The 12,364-nt window shown below is 31.0% G+C and overlaps 1 protein-coding gene across 6 annotated transcripts; it reads right to left on the bottom strand.

The window, feature by feature from the left end:
• Positions 1-4,148: 4,148 nt before the first annotated feature.
• LOC124835632 (dihydrolipoyllysine-residue acetyltransferase component 2 of pyruvate dehydrogenase complex, mitochondrial-like) lies at positions 4,149-11,214 on the bottom strand. 6 transcript variants are annotated; one of them, XM_088102642.1, is made up of 19 exons: positions 11,058-11,214; positions 10,852-10,945; positions 10,422-10,492; positions 10,171-10,244; positions 10,018-10,061; positions 8,818-8,873; positions 8,663-8,737; positions 8,481-8,573; positions 7,867-8,112; positions 7,714-7,786; positions 7,447-7,550; positions 7,091-7,176; positions 6,940-7,015; positions 5,354-5,421; positions 5,202-5,268; positions 5,013-5,108; positions 4,820-4,922; positions 4,619-4,714; positions 4,149-4,528 (listed from the first exon to the last, which is right to left on the bottom strand). In XM_088102642.1, exons 1-19 carry the CDS (start codon positions 11,088-11,090, stop codon positions 4,458-4,460), a joined length of 1,626 nt encoding a protein of 541 aa, XP_087958768.1. In that variant the 5' UTR covers positions 11,091-11,214; the 3' UTR covers positions 4,149-4,457. The 6 variants fall into 6 exon arrangements, with proteins under 6 accessions (XP_087958768.1, XP_087958770.1, XP_087958769.1 ...); XM_088102644.1 differs by having other exon boundaries at positions 7,447-7,538; XM_088102643.1 differs by having other exon boundaries at positions 10,018-10,058.
• Between the last annotated feature and the right edge of the window lie 1,150 nt (positions 11,215-12,364).

Raw genomic sequence — 12,364 nt, 5'->3', positions numbered from 1 at the left:
CTGAGCTTTCTACATTCATACCAACAATACTTTGATACAACCATAAAAATTTCTCTTTAGGACTCTTACACACCTCATTCCATTCAAACATATGTTCCGAACCTTACCGCAAATCATACAACAAACCATTATAACTTTTAAAACCATGCACGTAAAAGAAAGGATTTAAAACACCCAACAAGACTCAAACTCACTCGCCCAACAAATAGCCTATGCTCGCCCAGCAAAAAACAAAACAACAAGCCTCTCAAGCTAAGCGAGTTGGCTCGCTTAGACTCTACAACTCTCTACCAAATACCCTAAATACTCGGCGAGCGAGCTCCTCCACTTTTAACCACATCCAACACAGCCAAGACATCTCAACAACACCATTCATCACATAATTGAAGTTTAACACAGGATCATTCAACATCAATAATCATCATGTGATTCAATTAACTCATTCAACAACATTTCACAATAACTAACACTTTAAGCATAACATTCATGATCTACAAACCACACACCCTAAACACTATCAATTTGTACTTTATAAATTAACAAAAATAAGAACTAGCTTCCTTTACCTCAAACAGAACTACTACAACTCTAAGAACACCCAATAGTTGCTTCAAACCTAAGGAACTCTAGAAATGCCAACAAATCATCAAATTGTGATCGGAGTGAGTCCTTAGGACCTCAAATTAACAAAGAACCAGGAATAGAATATCAATGACACATGTGAAAGGGTTCCTAAGCATGATTATGGACAAAAAACAAAAAGAAAAAAGGGATAGAAACTTTATTGCTCTAAATCAGAAATTGATCGGAAGGTTACCCAACTATAATCTCCTAGATCGTCAAGTAAAGGATTGAGGAATTAAATTTATCAGAGAGAAAGTAAAAAAAACTCAAAAAACGAGTTTTAGAGAGATAATTTGTGTTTTAAATAATGAGATGAGTTTAAAAAATTCTATTTATATTATTAAATTATTTTAAAATTAAAATACTCAATCTCATTATTTTAAAGCATATATTAACTCTAATACTCTATTTTCTAGATTCTTATATATATTTAACACATTCTTATGCTCAAGAAATTAGATTGAAATAAAATATTGAAACTATCAACAAAATTATACTTGAAGAAAAGAATAGGAAGAAGTAATATTCTTCCCAAGTGAAAGAGAAACAAAAGAATTAATTAGTAAGAAAAGTTAAGTTCACCTCGGAAAAGCAAAAAAGAAAGATGCCGAAAAAATTTAGACAATCGCTTATTGAACAGTAATCATTGTTTATGAAGAAATACTTAACATTAATTATTTCACTTGTATAGTTTATTCACTTGTTGATCTAGTTGATATTTATTTAGCCTAGTTGGCCCATTAGGTATAAGACCAAGTTCATTTAATCTAATTTATTATTTTGGAAAATGAATTGATGTGGAACACTGATGTAGCACTGATTGAAAGCTAAGTCATTCATTATTTGTTGCGTGGCTAAGAAGGGGACACTCTAAGCTTTTTTAAATAAAATACATGTTTTGTCATTTTCAGTCTTGCAATTTTATGCAAAATTCCAAATTACCCTTACCGAAATACATTATTACTCCACCAATCTTCCACTTGTATTTTGTTAATATTGAAACATTTAATATATAAAAAAATCTCATCAAATAGAACGTATTCTTAATTTATATTCAATATAAGTAAAGATGTTAAATGAGTTTAAGATGATGAAATAATCTAATTTTTTATCGGGTTTAATTATATTAGTTTAAAAAAATTAATCTTTTAAAACGTAAGTCAAGTTTAACTTGATTCATTTAATTTATTTCAATTCGAGTTAAATGTATTTGTTATCCATCAATAACGATAATTTATAATGTTTTTATTATTGTTTGTTTAATTTTTTGTTATGATTATTTATTGTAAGTTGATAATTTAATATTTTTAAATATTATTTCTTTTCGTATTATGTTTAATAGTCTCATATTGTTTAGAAGTCGAGACAAAAAATAATTTGAATATTCTTTTTATTTTTTAAATGTTTTTTAAAGATAAAACTGTGATGGAATTTTGAGTTTCAAAACGGACAATATTTTAGATGATGAAAGATGATAGACCCTATCGATATCACTCAATGAATTTGAAATAAAAAATAACTCAGTTTCGTACTCAATTCAAATAAATCAATGAAACATGTTAAACAGTTTTGACACTCGAATAAATTAAAAAATAATTATATAAGTTAAAGGAAAATAATATCTATTAAAATAGTTAAACCTAAATAACAAAAAATGTTTACATTAAATCAAATTTAACAATACAATTAAAGGTCTCAATTTTCTATTTTCTTTTATCAAATAATAACATTCATTATTTAAGTAAACTCTTCCACATAGCATATAATAAATATGACTTAGAATCAATCACCACTTACATAAGATATAACTTTATGAAATTAAAGACTATAAAGATAAGATGAATGCTTTACATGTCTTAATTGCATCCTTGGAAGCACCAACACATAGGCCCACAATCACCTCTATATCTTTAGCTTTGTCAAACAAGTTAATCCATCTTGCCAATAGCAAAAATTCATCAAATGACACATTATTTGAAAACACGTTTTATACTCGCATTGAGATATACGAAGCAAAAAAATAAATAAATTAGTTTTTATATATGAAACTGAAAAGAAAACTCTATAGATAAAGAAACAAACATGTGCTTAATGGGTGAATAGTTGCTAATAGTTTCGTTAACCTGATGGGTGAAGATGAGTTTGGATTCATTTAACTTGAGTTAAGATCTTATATTCTCTTCAAAAGTATTTTTTTTAATAATTATATATTACTTAAAATAAAATCAGTTAATAGATAATATTTTACCAAACATGATATTGTATTTATCATGGTCCATTGTAATATTATGTGTTTTAAAATGTATTATAATGCGTTCTGCAATATATTTTATTACATATAATATTAAAATCAATATGTTTTATCAAAAACATCAAATTAACTGTCATATATTTTACAGTCAGTTTTTTTTTTAAAAAAATCCCCTTTCCTCTGTGATAGAAAATGTCTAGCATTTAAGAAACTAAGGTATTTTAATTTTAGAGAAAATTCTTCAACTTATAAAACAACAGTCGTTTTATTTTCTTATTAATAAAACAGTTGTAAGAATAAAATTAAAAAGAAGTAAACCAATTTACCTTTTATAAACTGAATACTAAATAATTAAATGCTAAAATAATCGATAAGTACAAACTCCGATAATATAAATAGCAAGTTTGCTCTCTTAATTTTATGGCAATTACTTTCTACACCCTGTCATTTTCTTCTTATAAGCTACTTCTATTACTGGAATTTATTTTTCCGCCCCATCCTTTTAATAAAAACATTTTCCGGAAGTGGTGAGATGTGAAATTTGATAGAGTGCAGGAAGCTTTAGCCTAATTTTATTACTCATATTTACATCTTATCACTCATCATAATTGATGACTTCCCCAATATGAAGATGTCTTTTTTCTAACATAACTCTTCTAAATGGGCTTTCACTATTTTGGGCTTACAATGGATCCGATCAATCAAACTCGTCTCAAAGTATCTAGTGGTCATTGATATTATAATTATTTTTTTTATTAAAGTACACTAACCAGTACTATTAAAGCATGTTTGATGTTAAATTAAAATATATATTATTATTATTATCATTAACCATTTTCTAAAATATGTTTAACTATATTTCAACGTTCACTTTAACGAAGTTGAAAAGGTAATGAATTCGCACAATAGCCTACTTTTTGCAGTGCAAGGTTTCATGGCATGCAGGAATGAGGAGTTTAAGGTTGGAGACGTTGAAAGGAGAGAATGCAGACTCATTGGTGACGAAACTTGCACCGAAGAATGTTTTTGTATTATAAATATTGAATTTATTATTATTATTATTACTTTATTTATTCTAGCCATGATAATTTCATTAGATTACTAGCTTATTTAATTTAAATACAAGAAACTGTGAATTATGTGACCATTTTATGTTTTGGATGTGTTCTTAATTTTTCTATCAATAAATAAGAAACCTGAAACTAATCGAGTTTTGAAAGCGATTGAAAAGATAATAACTGTCAAATTAAGGCCAACTAAATGGACAAGAAAATGAGGATGACAACAATTAATAAAGAAAATGTTTCATAATCAGCTGTGTATCTGGGCAGCATCTATTGTTAGCACAATTTTTGGGTTTAAATTAAATGCCTCATCTACGCTCTCTTATTAAAAAATTACATTCCTCAAAGTTATTTGCAGTGACTGAACACTTCAATAAAAAATTGATCAGGGACACAATCAACCAAACCCAAATGGGAATATAGAAATACCAGGGTGAACAGAACCTCATCCTCCCGTCTGAATTATGATTTATGACTTGAAACAGATTTAGTTCATTATGTCAGCCTTCTACTTGTTCTTACAACAACATGGATTCTGGATTTTCAATATAGCCTTTGAATGCTTTTAACCATTCGGCACCAATTGCACCTGAACAGAACAAGTGTATTGTTGGCATGCTTTACCACAAAATTATCTTAATTTTTAGTAAAAAAAACATTGAAGATTAAGAATAATTACCATCTATAACACGATGATCACAGCTGAGGGTCACAGACATGAAAGAACCAAATTTGAAGTCTTCGGCACCTGATCCCGGAATGACTCTCCTCTCAGCTGCTCAGTGTAGTCAGCAAGCAACACACGAAGATAATCATTAAGAGAGAAGTGATTGCAGTTGATATAAGAAATAAAAGGGGGAAATGACAAAACTGTTCTTACCAGATCCAACTGCAAGAATGCCCGACTGAGGAGGATTGATGATTGCGCAGAATTGTTTGACACCAAATGGCCCTCCCAGGTTAGACACTGTAAATGTACCTCCCTGTAATGCAATTCAACCCAAGAATTTATAAACCAGCCCAAGAAGTCTTTATTCACAGTTGAATTAATATAGACGTCAAACTCCAATAACCTCATAATCTTGGGGTTTCAAGCTGTTTTCTTTGGCTTTCTTTGCCAATTGTTTGACCTCCTCCCCTATTGTAGAGAGGCCTTTCTTGTCTGCATCCTGCATATATTATGAATAGGTCAAAATGACGACCCGTGATTGGAATATAGGCTATAATTGTATTTCAAATACTAGAAAAAGGCCCTTGCTCACCCTGATAACTGGAACAAAGAGCCCATTATCAGTCTGCACTGCTACATTAATATTCACATTATTATACCTGCACAAAAACAAAATAAGAAACGTAACAATTAAAGTAATTCACAAATTTGAAGGCAGTGTTACATAAAAAACTAAAGACTTACTGGCGAATATAATCATTTGTCCATGAACTGTTACATTGAGGAACTTTGCGGAGAGCCAATGCAGAAGCCTAAAATAAAAAGCACAGGTATAAAACTTAGTTTCCTGTACTATTTTTACAGTGCTGGCAATGAGGTTGAACTTGAGTGATAAAATTTATTCTTGAATGAAGTGCAAATCTATCTCAATATGTTTGATTCTTCCGTGAAATATTAGATTTAAGGCCATATGAAGAGCAACTTTGTTATCACAAATGAGAGACACTTGTGTAACTTTCCCAAACCTTAGTTCTTTAAACAACTGATTGAATCGAATAACCTCACAAGATGGAGTAGCTGTTTACCCATTTTTGGGGACTTGGTAAACAGAAAATTCGGGGATGTTATTATTCTCACTATTTGGTGTTATTTCAGTGTTATCCCATTTACATGATTTTGTACAGTGAGTATTATTGGCAAATACTTTTACATTATGAGCTGAAAGAAGTTGATTCTTCTAGTGATAGAATGACGTTGATTAGCCTTGCATTTGACCTTTGTTTTACTAAAATCTTTATCATTTTAAGGGATTGATAGAAAAATCACAGGATTTAGGATTTTTTTCACATGAGGGATCATGGCTACAGTACTTTAGCAGGTAAAGGTGATACATTCTATACCATGGAAGACAGAAAAATCATTTAAATTGCATTCAAGGTAAGCCAAGCACCCAACATATTTCATATTCTGCATAATAGTATTTTTCTCACAATCTGTTTAATAAAGTTAGTCTTTGAATTTGATTCTGTTTTACTTTGTCTTATAGCTTGAATTTATATTGATTGAGTATTTCTCTCAAGAATATAAATTTTATTTTATTTTGACTGTTGAATTTACACAACAGTAGGCAAGTCCTTGAAGTAACAATAATTAAATACTCATTGAAAACATTTCATCAATTGGTGTGTTACCAATTGTTTAACAACCAACAAAAAATACAATAATTGAGAATGAATTCTCCAAAAGCTAGCTCAAAGTATTAGGAGTATTTGGAACTATTAGAACAGATTGAGAATGAATTAAGTCTTTACTAGGACTATTAGACACCCGTCATGCCTAAGATCGAACATTAGACCATGACATTTGCTGGATTAGACATTTGTTGAATGCCCAAGTCATTATAAGGAATATTTTGCCCATATAACTAGTGATTCAGAAATCTCAACTATAACTACTCCACAAGCAAAGATGGAACTTTCCCATTCATTATAGGTCGTGAACGTACTAATGTAAAGCTTCTCCACCATTTTGGCATTAAATTTCATAGTTTGTTAGACAAAATGATTTAAGAGTCTATGATCTAAATGTAGCCAAAGAGAGACAACAGGGGTCCCTTGTAGGAAAATCAGTCCGTTTAAGTCAAGACTTAGACATTTATTTCTAAGCAAACATCAAACAAGAGAAAAGTCATTTAATATGATTTTAGCTGGCATAAAGCATTCCACAAGTATTATTTCTTAGATAAGATGTTGACCTTCCCTACTTATTAAGCACCAAATAAGCAACCAAGAAGACAAGAAGAGATATAATGTCAGATAAAAATCCAATACCTTGATTACAAGGTCATTAACTGATATGCGGGAGCCACCAGAGGCTTCTTGCAATGAATTGAGTTTGCTCCGCAGACTGCAGACAAAGTGTCCAATTATAAGAAATATGTATGGTAGGTAAAGCTTTCAAATATTGATTATAGAGACTTACCTCATGAGTTTATCAACACATGCATCCACTGTTAAATAGTAATGAGGAATAGTTTGCTTTGATAATAATAGCCGTGAAGCTGTGACCTGTAAAAATACATAGTTTTATTTAAAAACACCACTCATGCTTACACAACACAACATATATTAAGATCAGAACTTACATAGAAGTGAACACACAGAAGGAGAAAATAAAATATGCCAGAAGTTCTGACCAAAAGTGCCAAGAAGCCGTATGAAACTATGTCCATAACAAAATTGGAACATCATTTGACATGGTCCAAAAACTGGTCTTTGATTTACACTTGAAACAGAAATATAATCTAATAAAAGTACAGGACTTCTTCAGCAATTTACCTTCCGTATCTGAGAGACAGGAATGTCGATATAATCAAGAGCTGCATCCGTTGTACCCTTGGCCTTTGAGGGTGCGGAAACTTGACTAGAAGCTGCATCAGAAGCTAAAGAGGGGTTATAATATAATCAATTTAATCAGCCACACGTGCTAAGACATCCTAGAGCAAGCAAGAAAAAGTGAGGAATTCTCTACCATAACAATGAAGTGTTCCACTTGTAATAAGCACAAATACAAACAAATTAATATATAAAAAGATAGAATTATACCCAAGAAATCTTCAATATCAGCCTTCACAATGAGTCCTTCATGTCCTGTTCCTTTAATGCTAGAGAGAGGCACCTACATCAGTGAGGGAAATTAATTATCTAGGTCTTTTCCTGAAAGATCTTCAACCATATAATTTGTTATTGATAACTCACATTTTTCTCTTCAGCCAACTTTCTAGCAAGAGGACTAGCAAATACACGATCTCTAGATGGAGTTGGCGCACTAGGTTTGGAAACCTTTGCCCCAGGTTCTCGAGCAGACTCCTCTGCCACCTCCTTCTTAGGTGGGGATGGTGCAGATGTTTCTTCGGCAGGAGATGCACTTGATTCAGACGCTGAAGCTTTGTAATCTTTAAACTTGGCAATATCTCCCTCATCTTCAACAGTTATGGCGATTACCTATCAAAGAAATTCTTTATGTTACCAATAGTGATGCCTTCCATATGTCGATAAAGTCCGGAGTGTAAAAAATATATTTTTTCTTGCAATTTCAAACTGGGACAAAAAATAAAAAGTCATTTTCAAAAAATAAATTCTTTTTTGAAGGTTTGTAATCTTTAAACTTGGCAATATCTCCCTCATCTTCAACAGTTACGGCGATTACCTATGAAAGAAATTCTTTATGTTACCAATAGTGATGCTTTCCATATGTCAATAGAGTACGGAGTGTAAAAAAAATATTTTTTTCTTGCAATTTCAAACTGGGACAATAAATAAAAAGTCCTTTTCAAAAAAGAGAGGAGGGGAGAGCTAGAAGACATCAATACCTCACCAACTTTAATTTCTTTTTCCCCATCTCCATGAACTATCTTGGCCAGATAACCTTCTTCCATACTTTCCATTTCAACAGTAGCTTTATCCTTCATATGAAATACATTTATATCAATGTTCACATAAGAACCTTAACAGAGGTATGCTATGAGCCAAGTCTCTGGTACAAGAACCATACAGTTTCAACTTCACAGAGCACTTCACCAGGAGAAACTTTATCACCTTCTTTCTTCAACCATCTTGCAATGTTACCCTGTATATAATTGGGAATTCTTTAGGAGAAACCACGACCCACGGATATGACAATATAATTTGATTCAGACAAGTAGAAACCTCTGTCATTGTAGGTGAGAGAGAAGGCATTCCAATTTCCTGATGGGGGGGTAGATCTGAAATATATATTCACCAGTGTTGGTGATTAAATCAATAAGTAAACTATTATTTATATAGTCTCAAAACATAACATTCCATCAAACAAAAACAAAGAAAAAGGGAAGCTTAAGGAGAGGTGTAAGACTGTGGAAACTGTTGGAAAGATACAATTCTTGTATCCTAAAAACAATATTTTTAAGTTTAGGGTTTAATCAATTGCATGACATCTCCTGTAAGGAAACACAAATGATAGAGAAGGATAAGCTGCGGCATATGTGAAAAGACTCATAACTGTTGACAAGTTAAAGAAACATTACATTTAATCTTGTAATGTTAGACAGATGTAAAACCATTCACGCTTGTATCTCCACCAAAAAAAGCTTAAGATTAGAACACCTATTACTACATAAAGTGGTTGAGAGTTTCAACTTTCCACTCTATTCTTAAATAAGTTGAACGTGGCACAAGGTAAATCATGTCTGTGCACAGTGCATTGTCCATGCTTCATGCTGAAAGAGTTCTTTTGTGTAGGGGAGATTAGTGATATAGATCATCCTTTTACCCCTAGCTAACTACTTCTTTTACAGGATTATTAGGCCATCTCCAACCCAATGTCCCCCTTTTTTATCATTACACATCACTTGTTTTTACATTTTATAATTTAAGAAGTTCATCTCTCCAACCTAGTCAATAATGCATCTTATTTCTATTTATTTGTCTAAATATTACCTTATATATTGTTAAAAGCTATTTTTTCAGCGCACTTACACAATGTGCTTGATGCCTGACTAGGCCCACCGGTTGCTTTTAACAAAAGCACAGTTCTTAACTGGTAAAAATTGCACTCCGTAACCAATGGAGATGCCCTTAGCATATTATAAAAAAAACCCATTTAAAAAAGTTGCAGCTCAATCCAAGGTCAATGACACTAGTGAGTAGTTAGAAACACTGGCCAAGATTAGCAGAGGTAGTAGCTCTACATTTGCAATTCGCATCTGAGTACATTTCTCCTTCTATTTATAATTTACAAATAAAAAAAAAATAACATCACAGGAGAAAAGATGTGGTGGGTTAAATGCAGCCTCAAATGTCCAACACACATCTTCCATTTCAATCAAATTTCAAAATTCAATTTAACAGCCAAAGATCCATTGGATGTACCTGAGGCTGACGCATAGCATCTCCTTGACAACACCTGTGAACTTCTTTTTGAGGACACGGTTGATTGAAAATAAAAGAGTTACTGTCAATCCCTTTTGAAAATAGCTATACTCAAGGAAAAAACTAAAATTACTATAACATAAAGTGACATACTGCGAAATCACTCCAGTGAACCCAGACCCGATAATGGAACCCCTTTTAATGCTAGCAACGGAGATGTTTCTCTTCTGCGTACCAAATGAACTTTTATATCAAAAAGAAAATACAAGTCAGGTGAAATATACATATGCGAGGAAGTGAAAAGCAATAGAGTAGGCAAAGAAAAGAAAGGGAGATATTGAAGGCAGAAACAAATAAAGCTTGTCATATATTGTTTAATTTGGATGTAAATTTGCTCTACTCACAGTAAAGCCGGCGGCCGGTTCAAAGACACTGCTTCTTGTTGAAGACTCAGGGAATCGAGTTTTCCACACATCTAAACAAATAACCAGCTACAACTATTACTATAGAAAAGAAAACTTAAGGTGCAGCATTCACCAGGCATTCAAATGGCTCCCAAACAACAGAATATGCTAATATCACTTCAAACCTCTTCAATACAAACTCTATGATTACACTTATACTTGCTTCTCACTCACAAACACCTTAATTAAAAACACCAACAGGTTCCCAATACACCTATAGCAGATAAAGCATTCTACAGTATTCCCATTTAAAAATACGAAGTTCCACAGGAATGATTAATTAGATCAATCCAACACAAAATTCAAAATTCACAAATAAATCCGCTATGGATTCAGTTGCAATTGAGAGATAACCAAGAAACCAAGTTACCGCGGTTGCTATTGAGACAGGATTGAGCATCGCCGGAAAACCAACGCGCCAAGAGCGCGCGCTCGTTGTGCAGCAACTTCGAAGCATTTCTCACCTGAAACAAAAAAGCATTAAATAAACAGAAAACAAAAAGGATGGTACCGTGTGCTTGCATTAAAACGCGATAAACGATAATGATAGGCAGAGAGGTAGAATATATGATTCACCTTGGCGGAGTGACTGAGTAAATGCGATGCCATCGCCGATGAACGGAAGAGAAATGGAGAAATAGCGAGCTAAGGAAGAGTGGGTTTTAGGGTTCTTTTGGTGATAGATCCGATCAAGTATATGTAAATGGCATGCTATGTGGTAGAAGCTATAGCTATGGAAGCATACCAACCCAATCAAGAATATTTTTTTTTTCTCTTCCTATAACTAAATTCTTCTACCTTTTTACTTGTCTTGTCTTTATATATTTTTATGATTACATGATTGTTAATAGTTTGTGCTAATTGTAAGAGAAAAACCGTAAAAAAACGTCTATATTTTATTTTATTTTTCACTTATTTATTTATTTCTGTGAATTTCAAAAACTTCATCATGTGTGAAAATAACGATATACTGAGACATGAAATTTTACATTCCTTTCGCACTGTTATTTTTTATTTTCATTTTTTGAAAAGAGTATAAAAATTATTTTCTTTATAATTAATTTATTATAATTAAAATAAATGTAAAAATGTGTTATTTTATCCTTATTCAAAAATAATTTATTCTTCTAATAAACTGATATAATACATATTATATATATATATATATATATATATATATATATATATATATATATATATATATATATATATATATAAATGAAGTTATATTACCTTTTTACTTGTGACACCGGTCTAAATTTTTCAGTTTTTCTGTCATTTAATATTTATGACACTAATTTACGATGTTGTCCTTTATTTTTATTTAGATTTGTGCACTACTTACACAAATATCTATTTGTGTACGTATTTTATTTTCAATTTTGTTATTTTTGGTTTTTGTTGTTTTGTTGGATTATGATTGAACAAGATATTTCTTTTCATGAAATTATATATATATATTAGTTTGTAACTATTATTGAATAATTATTATTGCTTATGATCTCCTATAGAAAAATATTTTGATAATTTATGGTTTTATGATGAAAATTCTGAAATGTTTAATAAAATTATTTTTAGGATTACTGTTGTATATAATTTTTTTTTAAATTTTAAATATATTAAAAATAAAGATAAAATTAATTTAAAATATATATAAGTAAAAATCTTATTTTATAAATTAATTTTATAAAATTAAAATAAAATTACAATTCATCTTTTAAAATTTTCGGAAAATTTTGGGAAATTCTTCGTCAATTAATAATAATTCATCTTTAAGGCAATAATAATAATAATAATAATAATAATAATAATAATAATAATAATAATAATAATAATAATAATAATAATAATAGTAGTAGTAGGTGTAGTAGGTGTCGTAATCG

This window comes from Vigna umbellata, chromosome 11, assembly GCF_029865625.1.
Source record: "Vigna umbellata cultivar VRB3 chromosome 11, Vumbellata_1.0, whole genome shotgun sequence".
Lineage (NCBI taxonomy): Eukaryota > Viridiplantae > Streptophyta > Magnoliopsida > Fabales > Fabaceae > Vigna > Vigna umbellata.
Note: the sequence above shows the minus strand (reverse complement) of the source record. Positions and strands in the feature narration are given on the sequence as shown.

Coding starts and splice junctions, on each gene's coding strand:
- LOC124835632 (XM_088102642.1), bottom strand. CDS start 11,090: ATGGCATCGCATTTACTCAGTCACTCCGCCAAG. Junction 8,874..10,017: donor ATGCTATGCGTCAGCCTCAG/GTACATCCAATG, acceptor TATATATTTCAG/ATCTACCCCCCCATCAGGAA. Junction 4,529..4,618: donor TGATCATCGTGTTATAGATG/GTAATTATTCTT, acceptor TGTTCTGTTCAG/GTGCAATTGGTGCCGAATGG.